The sequence below is a fragment of the Nyctibius grandis genome, chromosome 24 (assembly GCF_013368605.1).
Source record: "Nyctibius grandis isolate bNycGra1 chromosome 24, bNycGra1.pri, whole genome shotgun sequence".
Lineage (NCBI taxonomy): Eukaryota > Metazoa > Chordata > Aves > Nyctibiiformes > Nyctibiidae > Nyctibius > Nyctibius grandis.
Window position 1 is genome coordinate 1,801,823 of NC_090681.1, and position 18,933 is coordinate 1,820,755.

Sequence of the window (18,933 nt, forward strand, 5' to 3'; positions counted from 1 at the left end):
GGGGGGGAGCTTCTGGCCTTCTCCCATCCCCTTAGGTCCGTCGCTGGTACAGGCTCTGGAGTGAATTTCCTCACCACGGTGACTCCTGCCAGCATCTTGGCCTTTCCCTGGGGCATTCTCTGTGGAAGTGCCGAACAGGCATAGCCCTGTTTGAGCGTGAAAGCAGAAGACAAGAGCTCCGAGGAGCACTGCCACAGGCAGTTCAGGACAAAGGAGCATTTGCTGCATATGCTGAAGGCCTTGTAGCCCTCTCTCCAGGGCAGACAAAGCTATAAAATACAGAGAGTAAGGACATGAAATGCCTATTCATGAATAGCATGAATGCTCGCATCGTAATAAATACCTTCTTGAGAGCACGGTGTCATTTCATTGCCAGCTGCCAGTTTCTTAATTTCTTTTTTCTCTCCCTTCCCTTCCCATTGTGGATTTTGGTGAGCTGGCTCACGCTGCCTCACTTTGTCTTTATTTCTTGCTGAAGTTATTCTCTTAGCTGATCTAGGTGCAGTTTTGCAATATCCAGAACTTTGTAAAACATGTCCAGATCCTCGGAGGTGCTGCAGTCCAGCAGTCAGAATTTGCACCCACCTGTGTGCCACCCTCCCACACACCCTTTTCTGCCCCTTTTTATTAACCTCCGGGGAGTTAACACCCTGGCAAGGGTTTCTTTTCCAGCCTGATGCTGTTTTAATTAAGAGTGATGTTGGTTGTTTCCTGTCCTTTTTTTTTTTTTTTTTTTTCCACCCGATACACAAGATTAGCTTGGTGCCAGGAGCAAATTCTTCGATGTGAGCGCAGGTAACAAAAATCAATGCATTTTATCAGTAGATTCTGGCTCTTGACAATAAGCTGTTCCTTGCAGGACACCAAAAAAAGCAGAAGGACAGCCAAGGTTGTTGCTGTGTGCAGCACAGGGGCGATGGGTGAATTGGATGAATATATGTAAGTTGTCTGAAGGGGCCCCAGCACATTTTCTTCTAATTCTCTTTTTAGAATAAGTTTCTTGATACTTCTGTGTTTATCTGTTATAGAGCTCAGTGAAACTATGGACAACCCCCCCTCCTCTCCTTCACAGCCCCTGCGCCTCTCTGCTGCAGGTTTCCCGTACATCCTTGACTGAGCCTTTTGTCAGTGTGACAGCTACTTGTTGCAATGTCTGAGCACCTTCGGTGTAAAACCAACCGTGGTATTCTGGCTAGGGACATTTCCACTGCTCACAATGGGCTTCTGGACCTTTACCTTATTCCTCGAGATTTTTAGGAGAGATTAGTAATTTTGTTCGCTCAGGAGAGAACACCAGAAAGGACCCAACTTTTCAGAAAACATTCGTATCCATGACACGGTGGGTTTTTGTTTATGGATGTATTTTATCAGGGAGGCACGCGACTAAGAGATCTTGGGTTTTGTAGACAGACAAAGTTTGGTGGAGGGCTAAAGCACTTTGTCCAAGCTGGGTTTTGCAGATGACAGGAGAGAACACGTTCCTTGTGGGCCAAGCTACCTTAGGTTGGTACCAATCACATTTCTGATCCTTTCAGGAAAAAAGGCAGAGCTCAGTTTGTGGTCTGACTTGCAGGTCACTTTGCCCCACAGGCTCCATTTCATGGTGTTCCACACTGAGGAGTTCCACGACGTGCTGAGGATCTGGGACGGGCCGGTGGAGAACGGCATCCTCCTGAAGGAGATGAGCGGGTCCGCCTTGCCCAGCGATGTCCACAGCACTTTCAACTCTGTCATCCTTCAGTTCAACACGGATTTCTTCACAAGCAAGCAGGGCTTTGCTGTTCAGTTTTCAGGTAGGCTTTACATTGTTTCCTCGGCATTGTCCAAACCTGGCTTTGCTGATGAGTGATTTCAAGTCTATCTACCAACTACTGATGGTGGGCAAATGACATTGTATTGAGCAGGACAGCAGGAGCTGTGTGGTCTTCCAGCCGTTTGTGCTGTACCGCGTTTGGGTGCAGTCTGCAAACAGAGAAAAACTCTTGTGTGTTGTCCTTGCAGTGCAGGTGAGTTCTGTGCTCCCCTCTGCTACAGTCACCTTCACAGTGGTGAACTTGGCAGCAAGATGTAGAGCAGTACGTTGTGGAATACACAAGAAGGCATTACAGCTATTTTCCACCACCTTCCCACAGGTCCCTTAGAGATGCCAGTAGGCAGGCAACTTCCCCCAGGCGTTCTGAGAGCAGTTGGTCAGTGGTCTCTGAAAACCAAGTCTATTTAAAATCCCTCAAATTGGATCCCCTGAGGTGCAGATCACAAAAAGCTCTGTGGGCTGTAGGGATGTCATTGCTAGCAGCAGCACTACGTGTAATGCAATTGCAATCTGTCTTTGCCCGAGTCCTGACGACCATTACCCAAGACTGGGCCTTGCAGACACATTGATTTCAGTTATATTAGGGTAATACATTTCAGCATTCACACAGAGGTTTCCAGGATGCAGACCTTCACTGACATGTCCATAACCAACCAGCAGATGCCTATTTTGGAGATAGGAGTAAACAGGAGGTTGTTGGGTGAATGGTGATGGCCTTCTTGGGACTCAGACACATCTAAGCATCAGAGCTCATTCTGTCTCTCCCAAGCTTTTGCCCGTAGTGTTCTGTTTGGGGTGCCTTGCATGGCCAGGAGAGCAGACCAGCTCTTTGGGAAGAGTTTCTGCTGGGTACAAGGCCTTCTGGGATGACCAAGACAAGGGAGAGCTTTGTGTCACTTAGCACAGCTCTGCCTTTCTCTTTCTTTGCCAGGCTTGTGTCTCAGCTTGCCAGGGAGAACCAGAATGGGCTGCTAACTTGCTTATCTTCAGTGGTACAGAAAGAGAGGGATTTCCTCTGGCTCTTTGAAGAGGAGCTTGCTCTAAACTGCCTGGGTGTAATAGACTCTCATCAACTTAGCAGGAAATAAGCTCTGCTCTGCTGCCTGATACGGAGCTGGTCTTTATTGAATGCTTCTGCTCAAAGCCTTTGTTCACAAGGTGTGACTAAGTAGTCGTACCTAAGCTCAGAAGTATACAGTTTGGGATCTTGTGAACTTTAGTGATCTATATAAGCTTGCAAAACTTCTATTACTGCAGGACTTTCCATACTGTTAAGTACCTGTAGTGTTGACAGACCTTGAGCTCAGTGAGCAGTGAAGCTGTGCTGCCTGCCCCCAGCTCAGAAGGAGCTGGGGGGGTCATCTCATGCCTCAAAGGGATGCAGCGGCGAGTCTGGGAGGGAAGCACGTGCATTTCTAAAAGGTCAGGCTTGATGCTTCACAGAGCTAAAGGCTAAATTGCTCTGCCACTCAGGGGAACTGAAAAGCACTAGCGGATTAGTTCATTTTGCAGCATGTGTCTGACACAGAATCCTCTAAAAATGCCATGTAAGATCAGTGGATGTCTGGACTTATTAAGTAAACATGCATGTGCACAATTATACATCAAACTTGCTCTCTGTGTAGTGCACTTGAACTTGCCTTTCCCCAGAGCCTTTACCAGCTGGAGTGGCAGATGCTCAGTGCAAAGTAAAAGCCAGTTATTTTGTGTGTGACAACTTTAAGGGATACTGAAGGAGGAGAGATGGAGAATGAAGTCACTGCTTGGGTATGTGTTTAAGGACAGTGTCTTAAGTACAGCCAGTGCTGTAAGCATATATTACATATAAATATATATATATTAAATATATATTTTTAATACTCTTCAGTTTCTACTGCCACTTCCTGCAATGACCCAGGAATTCCCCAGAACGGGAGCCGGAGCGGTGACAGCAAAGAGGCAGGTGACTCCATCGTCTTCCAGTGTAATCCAGGATACGCTCTGCAAGGGGAGGCCAAGATCACTTGTGTGCAGATTGAGAACAGATTTTTCTGGCAGCCAGACCCTCCCTCCTGCACAGGTATGAACACGGATCCATCCTCCCATTGCACTGGCTTCCCTGCCCTGTTTCATTGCAAGAATTCTGTAGCTGAAGGGGGTGAGTCCCACCTGGTTTGAAGAGGTGTATGACAAGGTATATATGTCTCAAGTAGCTGTTTCGTGTGACTACTTGTTAGGTTTATCCCCAGAGTGTCTGGGACAAAGAGAATCTAGTTCATGTTAGAAGTTTGTAGGACATACTGCGATGTAAGTGATGATATTTGACCTGACAAGTCAAAATTAAAGACTGCTTTAAAACTCAGGTTGGTAGAGAGGATTGGGGTCATGGGTGAATGATTTCTGCATGAGGAAACAGCAAATTCTGTCATGAGAAAGAACTATCTGACATTTTCTTTGAGCTCGTAAAGTGATAAAAGAAGCTCATAAACGTGATTCTTAATATGTCCGGAACACATAAAAATAGTCATGCTAAGCACATAGGAGCAATAAACATCAAATTTGCTCGCCAATTAAACGCTAGCCGCAAATTACTTATCCTATAACCTTCATTGCTGTTTATGCACTCTTATCTCAAGCAAGAAAAATTAGTTGATTCTGTTTCTAACATCTGATTTAATGCCAGCTAGGAAACTTGTACAGCCTGCACAGGATTTATGCTTCCTGCAGCATGACTTGGTTTCTGAATGACCATCTTGATGATCCAGCGTGGCACCCTTTCAGCCTGGTAGAGACAGTCCCTTTAGTCTTCCCGGAGCTATAACTAAATCATATTGCTGCATGTCATGCCCATCTTGTCATTTTCCTGTTGCGTTTTCTCTCGCAGCAGAAGCTGGGCTCTCAGTCCTTTTCAGAGAGATGTAGCCAGTGCCTTGATCTTGGTGTGAGATGAATTCCCATGGGTCGTCTCCAATTTGACTTTGAAATATTGCGTTGAGTCCTTTTTGAACAGGAGTCTGGCAATTTTGTTTTAGGAGTCATAAGCTCTGCGAAAAAGCTGAAAGCAACGTCTTGCTCCTTCCCTCTATTCAGTGACAAAGGGTTTGGAGGAATAACCAGTGGCCAGATAATACCAGTTTTATAGTAACTGGGTAACAGGCTGCCTAGTTAGAGGTGAATTGGAAAATGGGGTTTAATTTAAGGCTTGGATTTTATGTTTGTATTTAGCATTTCAAATGTATTTTCACATCATTATTGTACGACTTCTGCAGTCCCTAAACAATGTGGGCTGAACTGGAACCTCAGCTGAAACAACCCCCGGAGGTTTGGGATATTTGAAGTCTGCGTCTTGACCCCACTCCAGACAGCTACGGCTTGGACCCGTTTCTAGTTTAAATCCTTTGGAGACTATGGGTGGGGTTTTCAAAGCAATCAGAGGGTGTCGAACAGTCATCTCCCTCAGGCTTTTCCAAAATGAGTCTGTATACTTTAGTTTCTTCCTGAATTTTCTTCTGACTTTACAGTCTGGAAGAGGAATGCACCGTAAAGGTTAAGACTAAGGTAAATGGACACAGAATAGATGCTCGTGGTTCTCCCAAGTTACTTGTGCGTGACCTTCAGCTAAACTCTTCACTGTCTGGGCTGTGATTTCCTTGTCTGTTCCAGAGGGATAACAGTTCTTGCTGCCTGCAGCTGGACTTGATTGAAGAAGTTTCTTTGGGGCCTTGGAGAAGGGTCTCTAGTTTAATCTCTACTGTGATCTTTGCAGAACAGCCCCACTACATTTTACCTGATATCTGGAGATCCTTGGGTATTTGCAGGGCTTTATAAAAGCCCCCAAGATAGACACACTCGCTCCTTCATGGAAGATCCTCACAAGATTTGTTCTCTTATGCTAGATCATTTCCTACTCAGTGTTTGCATTGCTGTAGGCTGGTTAGTGTCAGACACCTGAGTTTAACACAAACTGTACTCCCCTCTCACCCCATCCCAAATCCGGGAGGATGGATCTGAGCAATGGGGGGAATCTTAGAGCATTGACCCTCATCAAGAGACTGCAGAAAGGCTGACAGTAATAAATCAGCCAGGAGTATTTCCCACAGTGGAAATATATGCAGGCACTTCCAGCCTTAAAAAAGTAGTAATGGATTTTTCAGTCAGCTTGGCATTTAGCGTGGTGGTGACTGTAATAAACACGAACAAGCCACTAGACCCAGACAACATGTTTTCACTTATTTAGCAACCATCCAGACTTTGACCAGGAATTGCCTAAAGAAATACAACAGAAAAGCATAAAGCATCTCTCTCTCCTTCTGATTGCTCATTTATATACCGTATGAAGATTGTAATAGCATCCACAGCTCTGTTTGTGTGTGTGTGTGTGGACCCTGTCTGGAATAACAGAGCCCTCATCTCTACTAGGGCCACTACAAGCTCTTGTAATACACACCTTACTATCAGACAGCCTCGCAAACTGCCTCTCTGCCCCTCATCTATCCATCTCTCTCTCTCCCTCTCTCCCTTCCTGCATCTCATCTACTATTTTTTAAGTTGCCCTAAGGCAAAGCCTCATCCCGTTGCTCTCTTGCCTTCCAGCTCCCTGCGGAGGTACCCTGACCGGCCCGGCGGGAGTGATCCTGTCCCCGCAGTACCCGGAGCCGTACCCGCCGGGGAAGGAGTGCGACTGGCAGCTGAGCGTCTCCCCGGATTATGTCATTGCCCTGGTATTTAACGTGTACGTACCGAGAGCTCTGGGGCTCCGCTCCTGCGGCTGCCCGTGGGGACGGGCAGGGGACACCAGCGGTGGGGCACCGCCTGGCTGAGCTGGGTCTGCCTGGGGGTCCTTTCCTCTCTGAAGGAACCAAACCAAACCTGGTAGGACTGTCCCGTAGTCCTGTTTAGTCTGTTCTTAGGCGTTACTTTAATTTTGGAGAAGATGTGTGTGTTTCAGCTGTAGTTCCTCTTTGATCTACCCGTGGTTTTACAGAACGTAACCATGTAACTGAGGCAGTGTAGGAAGCCCCTGCGGCAGCACCGGCTGATGCTTTTGGGCTCTTGGCAGTATGGCCAGTCCTTGAGTCCTTACACACGGAGTGGAGACAGAAACGTCCTGTGCCTGGCTGAGGAGCTGTTTTGGGGCAGAAAGAGTCTCAAGCTGTGTGGGTGTACAGCCCATCAAGACCACAGCCTCTGTTCTCCAGGGGCTGCTGTAGCGTGCTCATGCTTCAAGCACTCTTCCTTTGGCTTTGCAGCTTCAGTTTGGAGCCTGGCTATGACTTCCTTCATATCTACGATGGACCCGATTCACTCAGCCCCCTGATCGGCAGCTTTTACGGCTCCCAGCTACCCGAGAGGATAGAGAGCAGCAGTAACAGCCTCTTCCTTGCTTTCCGAAGCGATGCGTCAGTCAGCAACACCGGATTTGTCATCGACTACACGGGTAAGAGCTGTCCGGGGGCACACCTGGCCCAGCAGATACGGGGGGTCTTACCTGCACTTGTTCTCAGGTTAAACCACCCAGCTGAACCAAGTGGGAGAAGCTCTAGCAACTGTGGAAACCTCTCTTCAGGCAGTGATCTTGCTCTGTTTTGCTACCACCAAAGCAGATTAAGAGGCACGGGAGGGAAAATTGGGAGTTGAAGAGAGAGGGGATCCTGTAGGCTGGCAGAAGAGCCAGGGTAGATAAGAGCAGCATGAAAAGGCTGTTATGTGGCTGAGGATCAGTCACATGTGGCTGCTTCTGTGTGGGGCTTTCATTAACAGAGAATAAAGTTTTACATCTTTTTTTTTTTCCTTGAAGAAAATCAAAGGAGATGCCCAGAAAATACATGTTTATGTACAGGCTGTATTCTGTGTAATCTTTCTTGCTCCACACTGAACTTAAATCATTCTGTCTTCTCCTTAGTGAGCAGAACATGCCGCTTCGTTGCAGATTTGAGCTTTGAGAGCGCTGAACTGTTAGCTGGTTATTAGGAATGCTCCACATTGCCATGGATTTAAGATTTATTCTTAGAGGCAAGAGCGGCTTTGTCCGAGAAAAGGAGGTGCAGATGTACATATCCAATATGAGATCTCAGTCTGAATTTTCGATACTGTCATTCAAGAGTGCACCAAATGATGGGGTGGGATGTGTCTAGAGGTGAGGATCATGGAGGTGGGTGCTCAGCGCTCTTGAGAGCTCAGGGGAGCAATTCTGAAGTCTGTGCATTTTGCTTCACTTAAGGTTCTAAAGCATCACTTAAAAATTCACTAATAATTAGTAAAACGAACAGAGGAGTTCACAGGTATCTGTGTTATTAGAGCAGTGGCTTTTTTTTTTCTTGCTCGAGGAGGAAGTAAAACATTTTGGTGGCTTCAGCTCTAATGGTGAGAGACGGGGCAGTGGTTAGAGCTTCCCCTGGGTGCTTTTAGCTCTCTGTCGATGGAGCAAGCTGAGAAGTGGCAGACCTGGCACTGCTGTTCTGGGATGTGAGGAAAAAAAAGGGAGGCTTTGGCAGAGTGTGTTCCTTGTTGGTGCTTCCTCTGTGTGCTTGGGCAATTCTCTCTTCCTATGCCCTGTCTGTGGTTCCTGCTTTTGAATTTACCTGACCAGAGGTTAAATGACAGTGAAATGGCAATTCCTGTTAGCTATGCTGAACAGCTGAATTTCCCTCTAGTAAAGTTATGAAGTAATAAGACAAAGGCAGTCAGCACTGCTTAAGATTCAAGAGATTAAAAGTTTTCTGCTCTCATAAGAATTAATTTTGCAGAAAATAAGGTGTTGGGTTTTCTGCTTTTCCCCTTTCTTTTTGGGCAGCCAGAAGGTAGTTAACGAATGAAATCTCGTTAAATTAGGGTGGTTGTGCGATGGGTTTTTCTCCCAAACACTCCTACAGTGTTAATCACATCTACGTATTTCCCACGAAGCCAAAAGAATGAGGCTTTAAGTTTGCTCGTTAATTTCCCCACGCTTTAAAAGGAACCGGGGATTCAAGTCTGAGAAGCAGCAGAAAATAGAACTTTGGGGAATCGAAGGAAGAAGAAAAGAAATGCAGGAGGGAGCATGTGTGAAGGAAAAGCAACTGCCGAGCTCGGCTCCTCGCCAGCGCGGAGCCCCAAGTACAGCTCAAAGACACTCTCAGCCACCTCATTGTGTTTGGCAGCGCTGCAGCCCGTGCAGGCTTCTGCCCCCAGCTCCCCACATCCCATATATCACCTGTGTCAGCCGGGTGTGAGATACTCTTAATTACCAGGGGCTTTGTAGTCCTCTTTTGGTAGTGTGTGGGGAAGCAAACCAAAGCTGCCATCTGTCAGTCCCTCCTTGAAACCCTGAATCTTCTCTGGGACTGGGACTGTATCGCCTGCAGCTGCGGCGTGTCGGGTGAATTTCAAACAGCCTCAGCACTTCACTTGAAATTGTTTCAGGGGCAATGGCTCTTCTAGAGCAAGTTGTCCTCTGGGGCCAGGAGGAATGGAGAAAACAGAGAGAGAAGCATGAATTTGGCTTTTATTGTGCCAGTTTTTGCATAGAGCGTGACGGAGTGAAGTGGGAACGCAGCAATGCCGTGGGAAGGTGTTTGAGGGCAGATCTTCAGCCGGGCAATTTCCCAGTTTAGCTACGCTGATACAACACGCCGGCAGGATTTCTGATAGATGAACTCATCTCTTTTGCTTCGCGCCCATGATGCGCTGTCAGCTGTGCAGCAGAACGAAAAATCAACCCAAGGTTACCAGCACAGAACCCGCGAGCGTGCTTCCCCCCCGCGCGCTCACACTGACAGAGGTTTGGGTTCCTGCCTGCGTAAAGCCTTGGGTTGATGCACGGGGTCAGGTGAAACTTAAATGCAATAATTTAGGATTTCAGCTGGGGAGGAATTTATTCTTGGGATGACTTAGCAGTAGGGAGTAGATTTTTGGGTTCAGGCTGGTTCCTGCAAAGGAAGACACGCTCTGCTCAGGCACCCTGTTTAACGTCTGTGGAAGTTATCATAATCCTTAACAAAGAGCTTCTTTGCGACACCAGCTTAGTTAATGTTGTGTTTCTGGGAAGGCAGCGTGCTGTGTTCCCAGCACATTCACCTGAGCCCGACAAGTGTTAGTCTAATAAAAGAAAAGGGTACGTTCTTGATTACAAAATAGGAAAGACAGTTACAAAAGCTTGAACACAGGAAAGAGATGCCTTGCCATATACCTGGAATTTACCTCTTGTTCCACTTGTTGCTTAAGAATTTTTTCAAGTGTCTCAGTTACAGAAAACTAAGGTTTTTAACTCAATATCTCTACATGTATTATCTTTTGAACCAAGGTAATATTTGTGTGTCTTAGCTGCACTTGGGAGATTTCTGGCCACAGAGCAACACTGGATAAGTTTCAAAAACTGTTCCCAGTCAATTTACAAGACCCCTTGGTATGAGGGTCTTGCATTAAGCTGCCATGGCCAGAAAATGCTGCCAGGGAGACTTTTAAATTTGGCCTGGGATGAAACTCTAAAGTGAAGATTATCTTTTCTCCTTGGGAAATCAACTGACTTCCAATAACCAGTTTGCATTGCAGCGTCTCTCAGACCACAGACTATATCAAGATACATTTTATGTATTCATAGACTGATATTTTTATATTGAGACCACACTTTGTCAGTAATGTCAAGGGCAGGCTAGTCGTTTGGAGAGCTTTTCCCAAATTATTCTCCCCCCGTATTTGTGAGTGCTGGGGACCTGCTGTCACGGACACAGAAGTGGGTCAAGCTCCATCTGAGCAATGTATCCCCATGGGTGGGTGCTGAATGGACCCAGGGTGCGTGTTTGGGTTTGGCTCCTCATGCTTGGGGCAGAGGGTAGGAAGGAGTTTCCAGGTTGGATACTCCAAGGCGGGAGGTTTTCTCACGCTTTTTAGTGCTTCCTGTTTCTGTTGTGGGCCAGAAGTGAGGAGGCGTGAAATTGAAAGCAAATGAAGCAAAACTGATTACTTTTCACCCTTCCAAAGGAACGGGGAAAAAAAAAACCCCAAACCCCAAGCCTTATTTCAAATCCGTCCTTATTTCGCCAGAACTATTTTGCCCATCCTGAGCTTGTAACCAGCTCTTCAGCATTGCTTGTGGGTTATTTAAGGTGGAAATTCTCCACAGAATTTGTCTGTAAAATCCGTTGCAAAGCAACCTGCTTAAAAACATCCAGTACTGTTTGCTGGTAAAACACTCAGAAATTGGAGGTGACGCTTGACCCTAAGACAACCTGGTTTGAGAAATAGATCTGTCCTTTGGAAAAGGTGGTCCGTGGAGCTGGGATGAGTTGAAGGATGCTGGGCTCTGGTGAGCTGGTGTGGCAGCAGCCAAGCAGCTCGGGGTGCCAAGGCTGCACCTGGGCTTCAAAATCCTCATGTAATTTGTCCTGTCTTCAGTATGACTGTTGTGCAAAACACCGTCTCCTAGACAGTTTCTCCTGGGGTTGCTTTAAGGCTCAGCTCTTACTAAAGGCTTGCACATGTTGACAGATGTGGAGTTTGTGATGTGCTGGGCGGACAGCTCTGGTGAAGCTCTTCTCGAACGTGCAGATGAAAGCCTGACCTCCTGGTCTAGGAGCTCATGCAGGCTTTGAGTTTTCCTTGGGAAAGGAGAGGGGAAACACAGAAAACTCTGCTTTCTGTGGACTAGTGAGCCAGTTCTCATGGCATTTTTGTCTTAACTCTTTTGTAAACATTTGGCAGCCTGAATCCGTGTTAATTGGGACATCAGGGTAAAGCCCTCAATCTCTGAAGTGTCTCCGTGAAAATAAAACATTAATTCTAAATGGGCAAGCCGTGTTGTACTCACTTCATAGCCTAATAAATCAAAGGCTGGGAAAGCTGCGGCTTTCCCACATCCCTCTGAGTCTTTTGCTGTCACCACCCAACCAAATACTTCCTCAAAGTCGAGCTCCTGCCTCCCTTTGTAGCCTACTGCTGAGGATCATCGGGCAGTTCATCTGCAGAGGAGTGTTCAGCTGGAGATCTGCGTAGGACTAGTGTGTCAGGATGCATCATCCTCTAAGGTGAGCGGTGTCCCTGAAGGCACAGACCCTCAAGGGAACAGAGAAACAGGCAAGAATGAGGAAAACACAACAAAAGCAGTGGGGCCATTGCTCAGCAATCAGCCACCACCCTTTTTTCAGCAGTCAACAGGGTGACGTGAACAGTGAATGTCACGATTGTTCAAAGCAAGAGCAGAGACTGAGATCAAGCACATGGCTAAGACATCTGACAGCCGGGTGGGAGGCTGAATGACAGGTTGAAGCCCCATCAACTTGTTAGATGAAAGGCAGGGAGACTGTTCAAAATAACGAGAGGCATAAAGTGGTCAGAAGGAAGCTGTTGGGTGCAGCTTTTGTATGAAAGGGTCTAAATGTAAAGGTCTAAAATATTAGTGATTCACAGAAGTAAAGGCTTGCAGAGTGAAAAAATATTTTGGACAAGTGGATGAAGCATTTACACTTGCAAGTGGCTTGTGTGCCATGGACACTGGGCCACGCCACTGCACTGCTGGTCTTCAGTGCCCTGGTTGACTGATGCCCAGAGGCAGCTCGTCCCCTCTGTGGGCTGTGATGACCAGTCTGCCCAGGGATATTCCACTGATGGTAAAGGCTCGCTTCTCCAGCTGCGGCTGGTGTCTCACAAGCATGAGGATGAATGAGGAGGGAATGTGTTCATCTGCGCTGACCAGAGAGCCAAGGGCTTTGCTGTCCAGTGCCGTGACTGAAACAAGCTTTTTGGTCCTGATATCTTACTCATCATAATCAAGATTTTCCTTTGTGTCGCTGGTGCCTCAGCAGGACCCACCGTCAGATCACACACAGGAAATAAGGGGATAAAAATATTCATTGAATTCTTTTATCTTAGAACCAAAATCTTCTCCATCATGGTCTGAGTATCAAAGCTCTCTTTTGAATCCTCTTCCCAGGATCAGATGAACTGGAGCATCTTGTTACCTGATTGGGGAACAGGGTTGCTCAAAGGAGAAGTGGCTTGTCCAAAGTTCATACAGCAAGACACCACTAACACGGAGGAGAGCCCAGGACTTCATGATTTAAAGTTTGATGATACAAGTGTGTGATGGTCTGTGAGGAGCATTGAGGGTTGCCCAGTCTGTGGCTCCCAACATAGGGAACTGGTGGTGTAGGAAAAACCAGTGGCCTCACTTGTGCGTTTCAGGGCAGCTGTTCCTGGTGAAACACTTCACGTCCTTTTGCGCTCTGTTTACCTGGGTCACTGCTAGTGGCACAGCTGTTGTGTGAAGGAAGCCATAGAGCTAATCCTATTTTTCATTGCAAATAAAGAAACAAAAGCAAGATCTGAGGGCTTTACTGTTTTCTGCTTTTCCCTCCACCCCTTCCCCAAATACTAAAAGCCCATGATTTAATGCTTAAACACATTATAATTGTTCACAGACCCACTGCTCTCAGAAAAGCCCTCATCTTTAATGAGCAATTTCCAAATGACAAAAGAGCAGGATTAATCAAAGCCTCTAATTATATTTCATGCAGAAAAAAAAAAAAAGAAAAAAGCCCTCAGAAGAAGGAGGAAAGAAATACCCAAGTCCTGACAGCTCTGTAGTCTTTACTGGAATTTTCATATGTAAATGGGGGTTTTAACTCTGCAGGGCATAGTGAACAGAGAGAAAAATGTCTTCATTTTGTCTAACTGCTTGTAATCATTTTGCCATAATTGCAGCCATGCTGCACATCTGGAGAGTCAACCAGCCAGCACGTGGCACTCTGTATTTCCATGGTGAGAGCAGACAGCTCTGAGATACAGGAGTGATAAGTGCCAAGGAGATAATGGGAACAGATGCAGCACATCTGAAATATGTTGCATGTTCAAGCTGTGTTTATGTGCCCTGGTTTGCAGAGCTCCTTGCAGCCTGTCCCCTGTGCAAGAAAGGAGGGTGAGTGTTGATAGTTAAATCAAAGTTTTGCATCGTTGATTGGATTTTGAGTACCAGTAAATACGTGTGTGAACTGAAGCCTTCCTTCTTCCAGTATACTTGTGCTGGAGCTGAGCATCAGAGAAAGGTCTGGACCAGAATCTGACCTGTGTAATTCCCCACATTCAGCAACGCAAGACAGTGCTTGCAGTCTGAACTCTGCAAATGGTGATGGTCTTTACAATGTGCTTAAGTGAGATCACCAAATGAGAAAAGCCAGAAAACATGCCATTGACCAAAATTTTAGAGTAGCTGTATCAGACCACTAAAGATCTTGGCAATTCTCTCTTGCAGAAAATCCCCGGGAGTCCTGCTTCGACCCTGGGTCCATCAAGAATGGCACACGAGTGGGGACAGACCTGAAGCTGGGATCTACGATTACCTACTACTGCGACGGAGGGTACGACATCGAGGGGGTCTCCACGCTGATGTGCATAATGGGAGAGGATGGAAAACCCACGTGGAACAAACCTCGACCTACCTGTACAGGTGAGGCCCAAGGGAAAAGGGGAGGTGAGAATGATCTGCCCATCGCCACATGCTTCAGCACTTGATCCTAATGCAAAGCTTGATGTTAGGTTTGCTTAGAGCTGTTTGCAAGGGGACAGAGGTGGTTTTTCTCAGTGTTTCATAATTTTTCTCTTTTTTTTTTTCGTATCGTGAGGTCGGGAAGAGCTGACTTTCATGAAGTTTCTTGAACCTTCTTTTGAGAGAGAGAGAAAACTGGACAGAACAGATTTATCTGCATGACAAAACCTGTGTCCTAGTGCAGGGCAGGATTCAGGAAGCCACTTAAACATTTGCTTCACCTGATCCCTGCTAATCAAAGCCCTTAAGCATGTGCCTTCCTGAGCAGGGCCAGGATTTATGGAGAAAACAAGATGATTTTTTTCTTAGGAGTTCTGTGGGGTTTTTTTGTTTTGTTTTCTGGCTTAATGAGAAAATGGTTTAAGTGATGGGTTTGCAGTCAGACCTTCTTAATCTGTGGAGTCGAGAGATAGCTGTCAGTCTGTGGGGACTGGGAGAAGGAAATCTCTGACTGGAAAGGCGCTGGCGGGGAGGGTGCCGTTCGTGCTGGAGCCAGGCTCCTGCGAGAAGAGTGGGAGCTCATTCTGTCAGGTCCTGAGCTTGCGGAGAGCGGTGTAAATCACCCGTTAGGATAATTAAATGTGAAGCAGGCATGAACTCAGGTTAGGATAAGCCTTATTTTTCTTAATAAGAACTTGCAGCGGGAGCGGCAGTGCCTGAAGCGTAGAATCGGTCGCGGCTGGGGCAGCCGGCGGTGCGCGGGGGAGGATCTCGGGGCAGCAGGAGGAGGGCTGGGGTGTCAAGGCAGGCTTTGGTCGGGGTCTGCTCAGTGATCTCCTCTCTGCTTCCCCTTGCAGCACCCTGCGGCGGTCAGTACACGGGCTCGGACGGCGTCGTCCTCTCTCCAAATTATCCCCAGAACTACACCAGCGGACAAGTCTGCTTGTACTTCGTCGTCGTGCCCAAGGACTACGGTATCGCTTGGGGAGGGTTTCTGAAAATCTGTCTGTGCAACACTCTTATTTGGGTTATTTCGTTTGAACAAAGCAGTAGAAAAAGTGCATATATAAATGGAGATAAGGGAGATTGGAAAATAGTAAGTGGCACTGTTGGATGCTAATTATACTTTGTAGGCAGTACAGATGATGGGAGTTTTCTGAATGTTGAAATCTATCAAAAACGAGGTGACAAAACCCCCAAACCTAATAAAAAACACCATCCTGTGATACCTCTTCCAGTTCCTGCACTATATCCAGTCATGCAGAGTTGAAAACTCAGCAAAAAATAATTCATGGTGATTAATGTTAGCAGCAGGCTCAGAGGACCTCTGTATTTACCATAAACACATGCTAACTGTGGCGCTGAATAATCTGTCTGTGCAGAGAAGCACATAAATGTATGGTTTTGTGGGTGTGCAGCTATGGTATTTATGAATAATTGTAATTTTTAAAGAACATGTAAATTAAGTTTTAAAACTAGATCTAAACAAAAGCCAGACCCATTTAAATGGATCGGCATTCTTTTATAGAGTCCAGTGCTGCTTAATTTTCGTCAGAGCCTGAATACAAGAATGATCTGTGTTCTAGAACCTTGGAGGCAGCTAGCTGGGTGTTAGTACTGGTTAACATACTTTCTTCTTTGAAGGGAATTTAAAGTTCTTAAAGAGCACTTGCACTGACAGCTCTGGCAGGCGAAGGTCTCTCCATTCTGTTGTTTGATGCTGCTTCTCAGTGCATTATATTGCTCTGGTCAGTCCCTGTGGTCTTTTCAGGTGTTTGTGATGTCCTGTGCTAGGATAGCAAGGTGGGACGTAAGGAAACCACGTGCAGACGTCGGTTATAAACTCCTTCACTCCTGCCTGCGTGCGAGGAGGTTACAGCTGAGTTCCTGGATCTAACGGATGAAATGCTGCGCCGCCCTCTTACACCTCTTAACCTGTTTTATTAGAGCTGGTCTTGATACTGTCTTAAGCACAATAACTAGAGGGCTAGGCAGTCGGGATCTGCAAGTCTCACTTTTGCCTGTGGTAGGATGACAGCTAAATTAGTTTCCCTTCTCCACCTGCTGCCTTTCAATAGCTTCATTAAAAATAAGCAGGAAAACCATTAGTAGTGAATATGTGTCCTTTCTCCTCCGCTTCTCAGATTCTGCATACAGCAGGCATCAGGGTGTGCTATCGTCACTTTTTCAGTGTTCCAGGCATCAAAGCTGTGCTGGAAACCTTGAATGTGCAGGAAACAAATGTTGTAGCTTGGTGGATGATGAATTTCACAGCAAGAGACCTCTCAGCTTGTGAATGTGCAACTGGGCACTTACAACTTGAAAATGCAAAGCCAGGAGAAGAGCCAAAGGGGAGGAAAAAAATGTTCTAAGTGCAGATTTGGGAAGGAAAAAAATATTATATTCTGAAATATAAAGATAAATAACTAAAGTCTCTTTGCTCTAGCTGTAAAAAAAGTGCTCTGATCCTCTCGTTATTATTTTTTCCCTTTTATAAGCTCTGTCTGCTCCTGGGTCCATTTGCAATGTATGCAGTAAGACCCAGAGCACTGCGTGGCTCCCTCGTTAGCAGTCTCTGTGGAGAGGCTTAGGACTGACTGCTAATGAAATTGTGAGCGTCCTCTCTCCCTAGCAGCAGTCGTCCCTGACCAGAGAGCTTCAATCTAGAAATCAAGTTCTTCAGGACAGGGATTGTTATTTTGATCAGGTTTTGTACAATGCCTAACCCAACGGGAGCCTGCTTCCTGACAGAGGTTCAATATAAATAATAAACAATAATTATCTGTTGGTGAAATTATATACCTTGTGTTATGGAGGCAGGCGGATGGGATGATTCATAACAGGATCCCTCTTGGGCTATGAATCAGTGTTCGAGCGTACTGGCAAGTGAACACGGGGGAGGCTGGTTGCTGCTGTTGTGCCTACTTTGTGGATAAATAAAGGGCTCCCATCTTCCAGGGCTGTCAGTCAGGCCCTTTTTATCTTTGCCAAGCTCCTGAAATAACAGAAGCAGCAACGCCTGGGCTCTGGGCGCTGGCTGCGGGGGACGGCAGCGCTGGTCCCGCTGCCCCCCGACCCGCTCCCTCTCTTCCCAGTGGTCTTCGGGCAGTTCGCCTTCTTCCAGACCGCGCTCAACGACGTCATCGAAGTCCACGATGGCCCCAACCAGCAGTCCCGGCTCCTCGGCTCCCTCTCGGGCTCTCACACAGGTAGAGACCGTGTCCCTGTTGCTGCTGGGAAAAGCAAGCTCAAAATACAGCCTGTCATTGAACACCTTGCCCTGTGCAGCCCCTTTATGTAGCTAGCGCTGTAATCTCTCTCTCCTGTTTTTTCTCGCTTTCTCCTCATCTAGGTGAATCGTTACCATTAGCTACCACCAACGAGATTCTCATCAAATTTAGTTCCAAGGGTCAATCTACAGCCAAAGGTTTTCATTTTGTCTACCAAGGTGAGCACAGTTGTGTTCTGGAGGTGTCCTCAGGTTGGTCCTGAGATAATGGTCAAAAAATACAGCGATGTCTTGAAGCATCCTGCACTGCTTTTGGTGTCTGTGGGTCCTTGCATGCTTTCTGTCTGAAGAGGAAATATCACAGGAGATGAAGAGTATTTTGGTAGCAGTGCACTTGCAGGGCTGTCTGGCTCCTGTAGGTACTTCATATTCAGACCTTCCATTTTCACTCAGCCCCAACCCTCACATGTCCCAGGATTAGGATCAGAAGTATCTCGTTGAATCACGCCCTGAGTACACAGTGAGTTCTCGAGATTTATACCCAAGCAATTTTTCCCACTGGCATTTTAGCACATTTCTCCGTGTAAGCAGCTGAACTAGTGTCTAGCAGCTCTGTAAAATCCTTCCTCTGCGTGTCACAGGCTTAGGTCTCCTGCTGTCAAACTTTTGCCCCTTGATCCTTTCAGTAACAGCTTGTGTTGCATTGGGTGAATCCCACTTGGAGATTTTAAAGGAGTAAATAGAAAGTGATGCACAGAACAGAGGGAAAACAGAAGGGCTTTCTCACCCCCACGCTTTGTGTAGTTATCTGTGGTTCAGCCAAGCTTTTACATGCGTGTTGCTGTAAAGTGAGGACACAGCAGGGCCAACCTGTGCCTGCTCTGGGAGCAAAGTGAAGCATGGCTTGGATTTTATAGTACCCAGAGCTCTGTTCTCTTGGATTTCAGCCTAATTATTGTAAAACAACTGTAGTTCTGATAGTAATCTTTAAAGATTTCAGCAAAGCAAAGGTTTTGATTAAATCAGTAAAGATTACCTCCTGCCTTCTGCATGCTAATTATGAGCTGCACACTCTTCAGTGATTGCTGCAGGGAAAGCAAGAGTAAAAGAAAGAGCCAGCCCTGGTTTGATCTGCTCTTATGGCGTTTACTGTCCTTCTACACCAACGAGAGGTTCTCTCTCCCAAAGCCTCCCCCATCCAGTGATGCACGTTTGGGGAGTTCCCCCAAGGTGAAGGAGTTATCTGGGCAGGGCTGCAGATCCATAAGGAGTTTGTCTCTCTTGGATTTGCCCAGAGTAGTGTGTCACCATAACTGGATCCTTTCTGCCTCCCCACTCCCCTCCCCAGACCACTGACATGCTTCAGACTTCACCTTCTTGCTGATCATCTTGTGTGATGCCTTTGGCGGTGGGTTTGACATTCATCTCTCTGAATCAAATTAAAATCAAACAATA

General features: G+C 46.6%; 1 protein-coding gene across 1 annotated transcript in view; it reads left to right on the forward strand.

The window, feature by feature from the left end:
- CSMD2 (CUB and Sushi multiple domains 2) overlaps positions 1 to 18,933 on the forward strand; it is a 254,428-nt gene that overhangs the window by 178,243 nt on the left and 57,252 nt on the right. Inside the window, 8 exon segments of the mRNA XM_068417612.1 lie at positions 1,591 to 1,793; positions 3,681 to 3,872; positions 6,386 to 6,524; positions 7,042 to 7,229; positions 14,016 to 14,210; positions 15,107 to 15,223; positions 17,345 to 17,458; positions 17,602 to 17,697. Coding sequence (XP_068273713.1) covers positions 1,591 to 1,793; positions 3,681 to 3,872; positions 6,386 to 6,524; positions 7,042 to 7,229; positions 14,016 to 14,210; positions 15,107 to 15,223; positions 17,345 to 17,458; positions 17,602 to 17,697 — 1,244 coding nt within the window.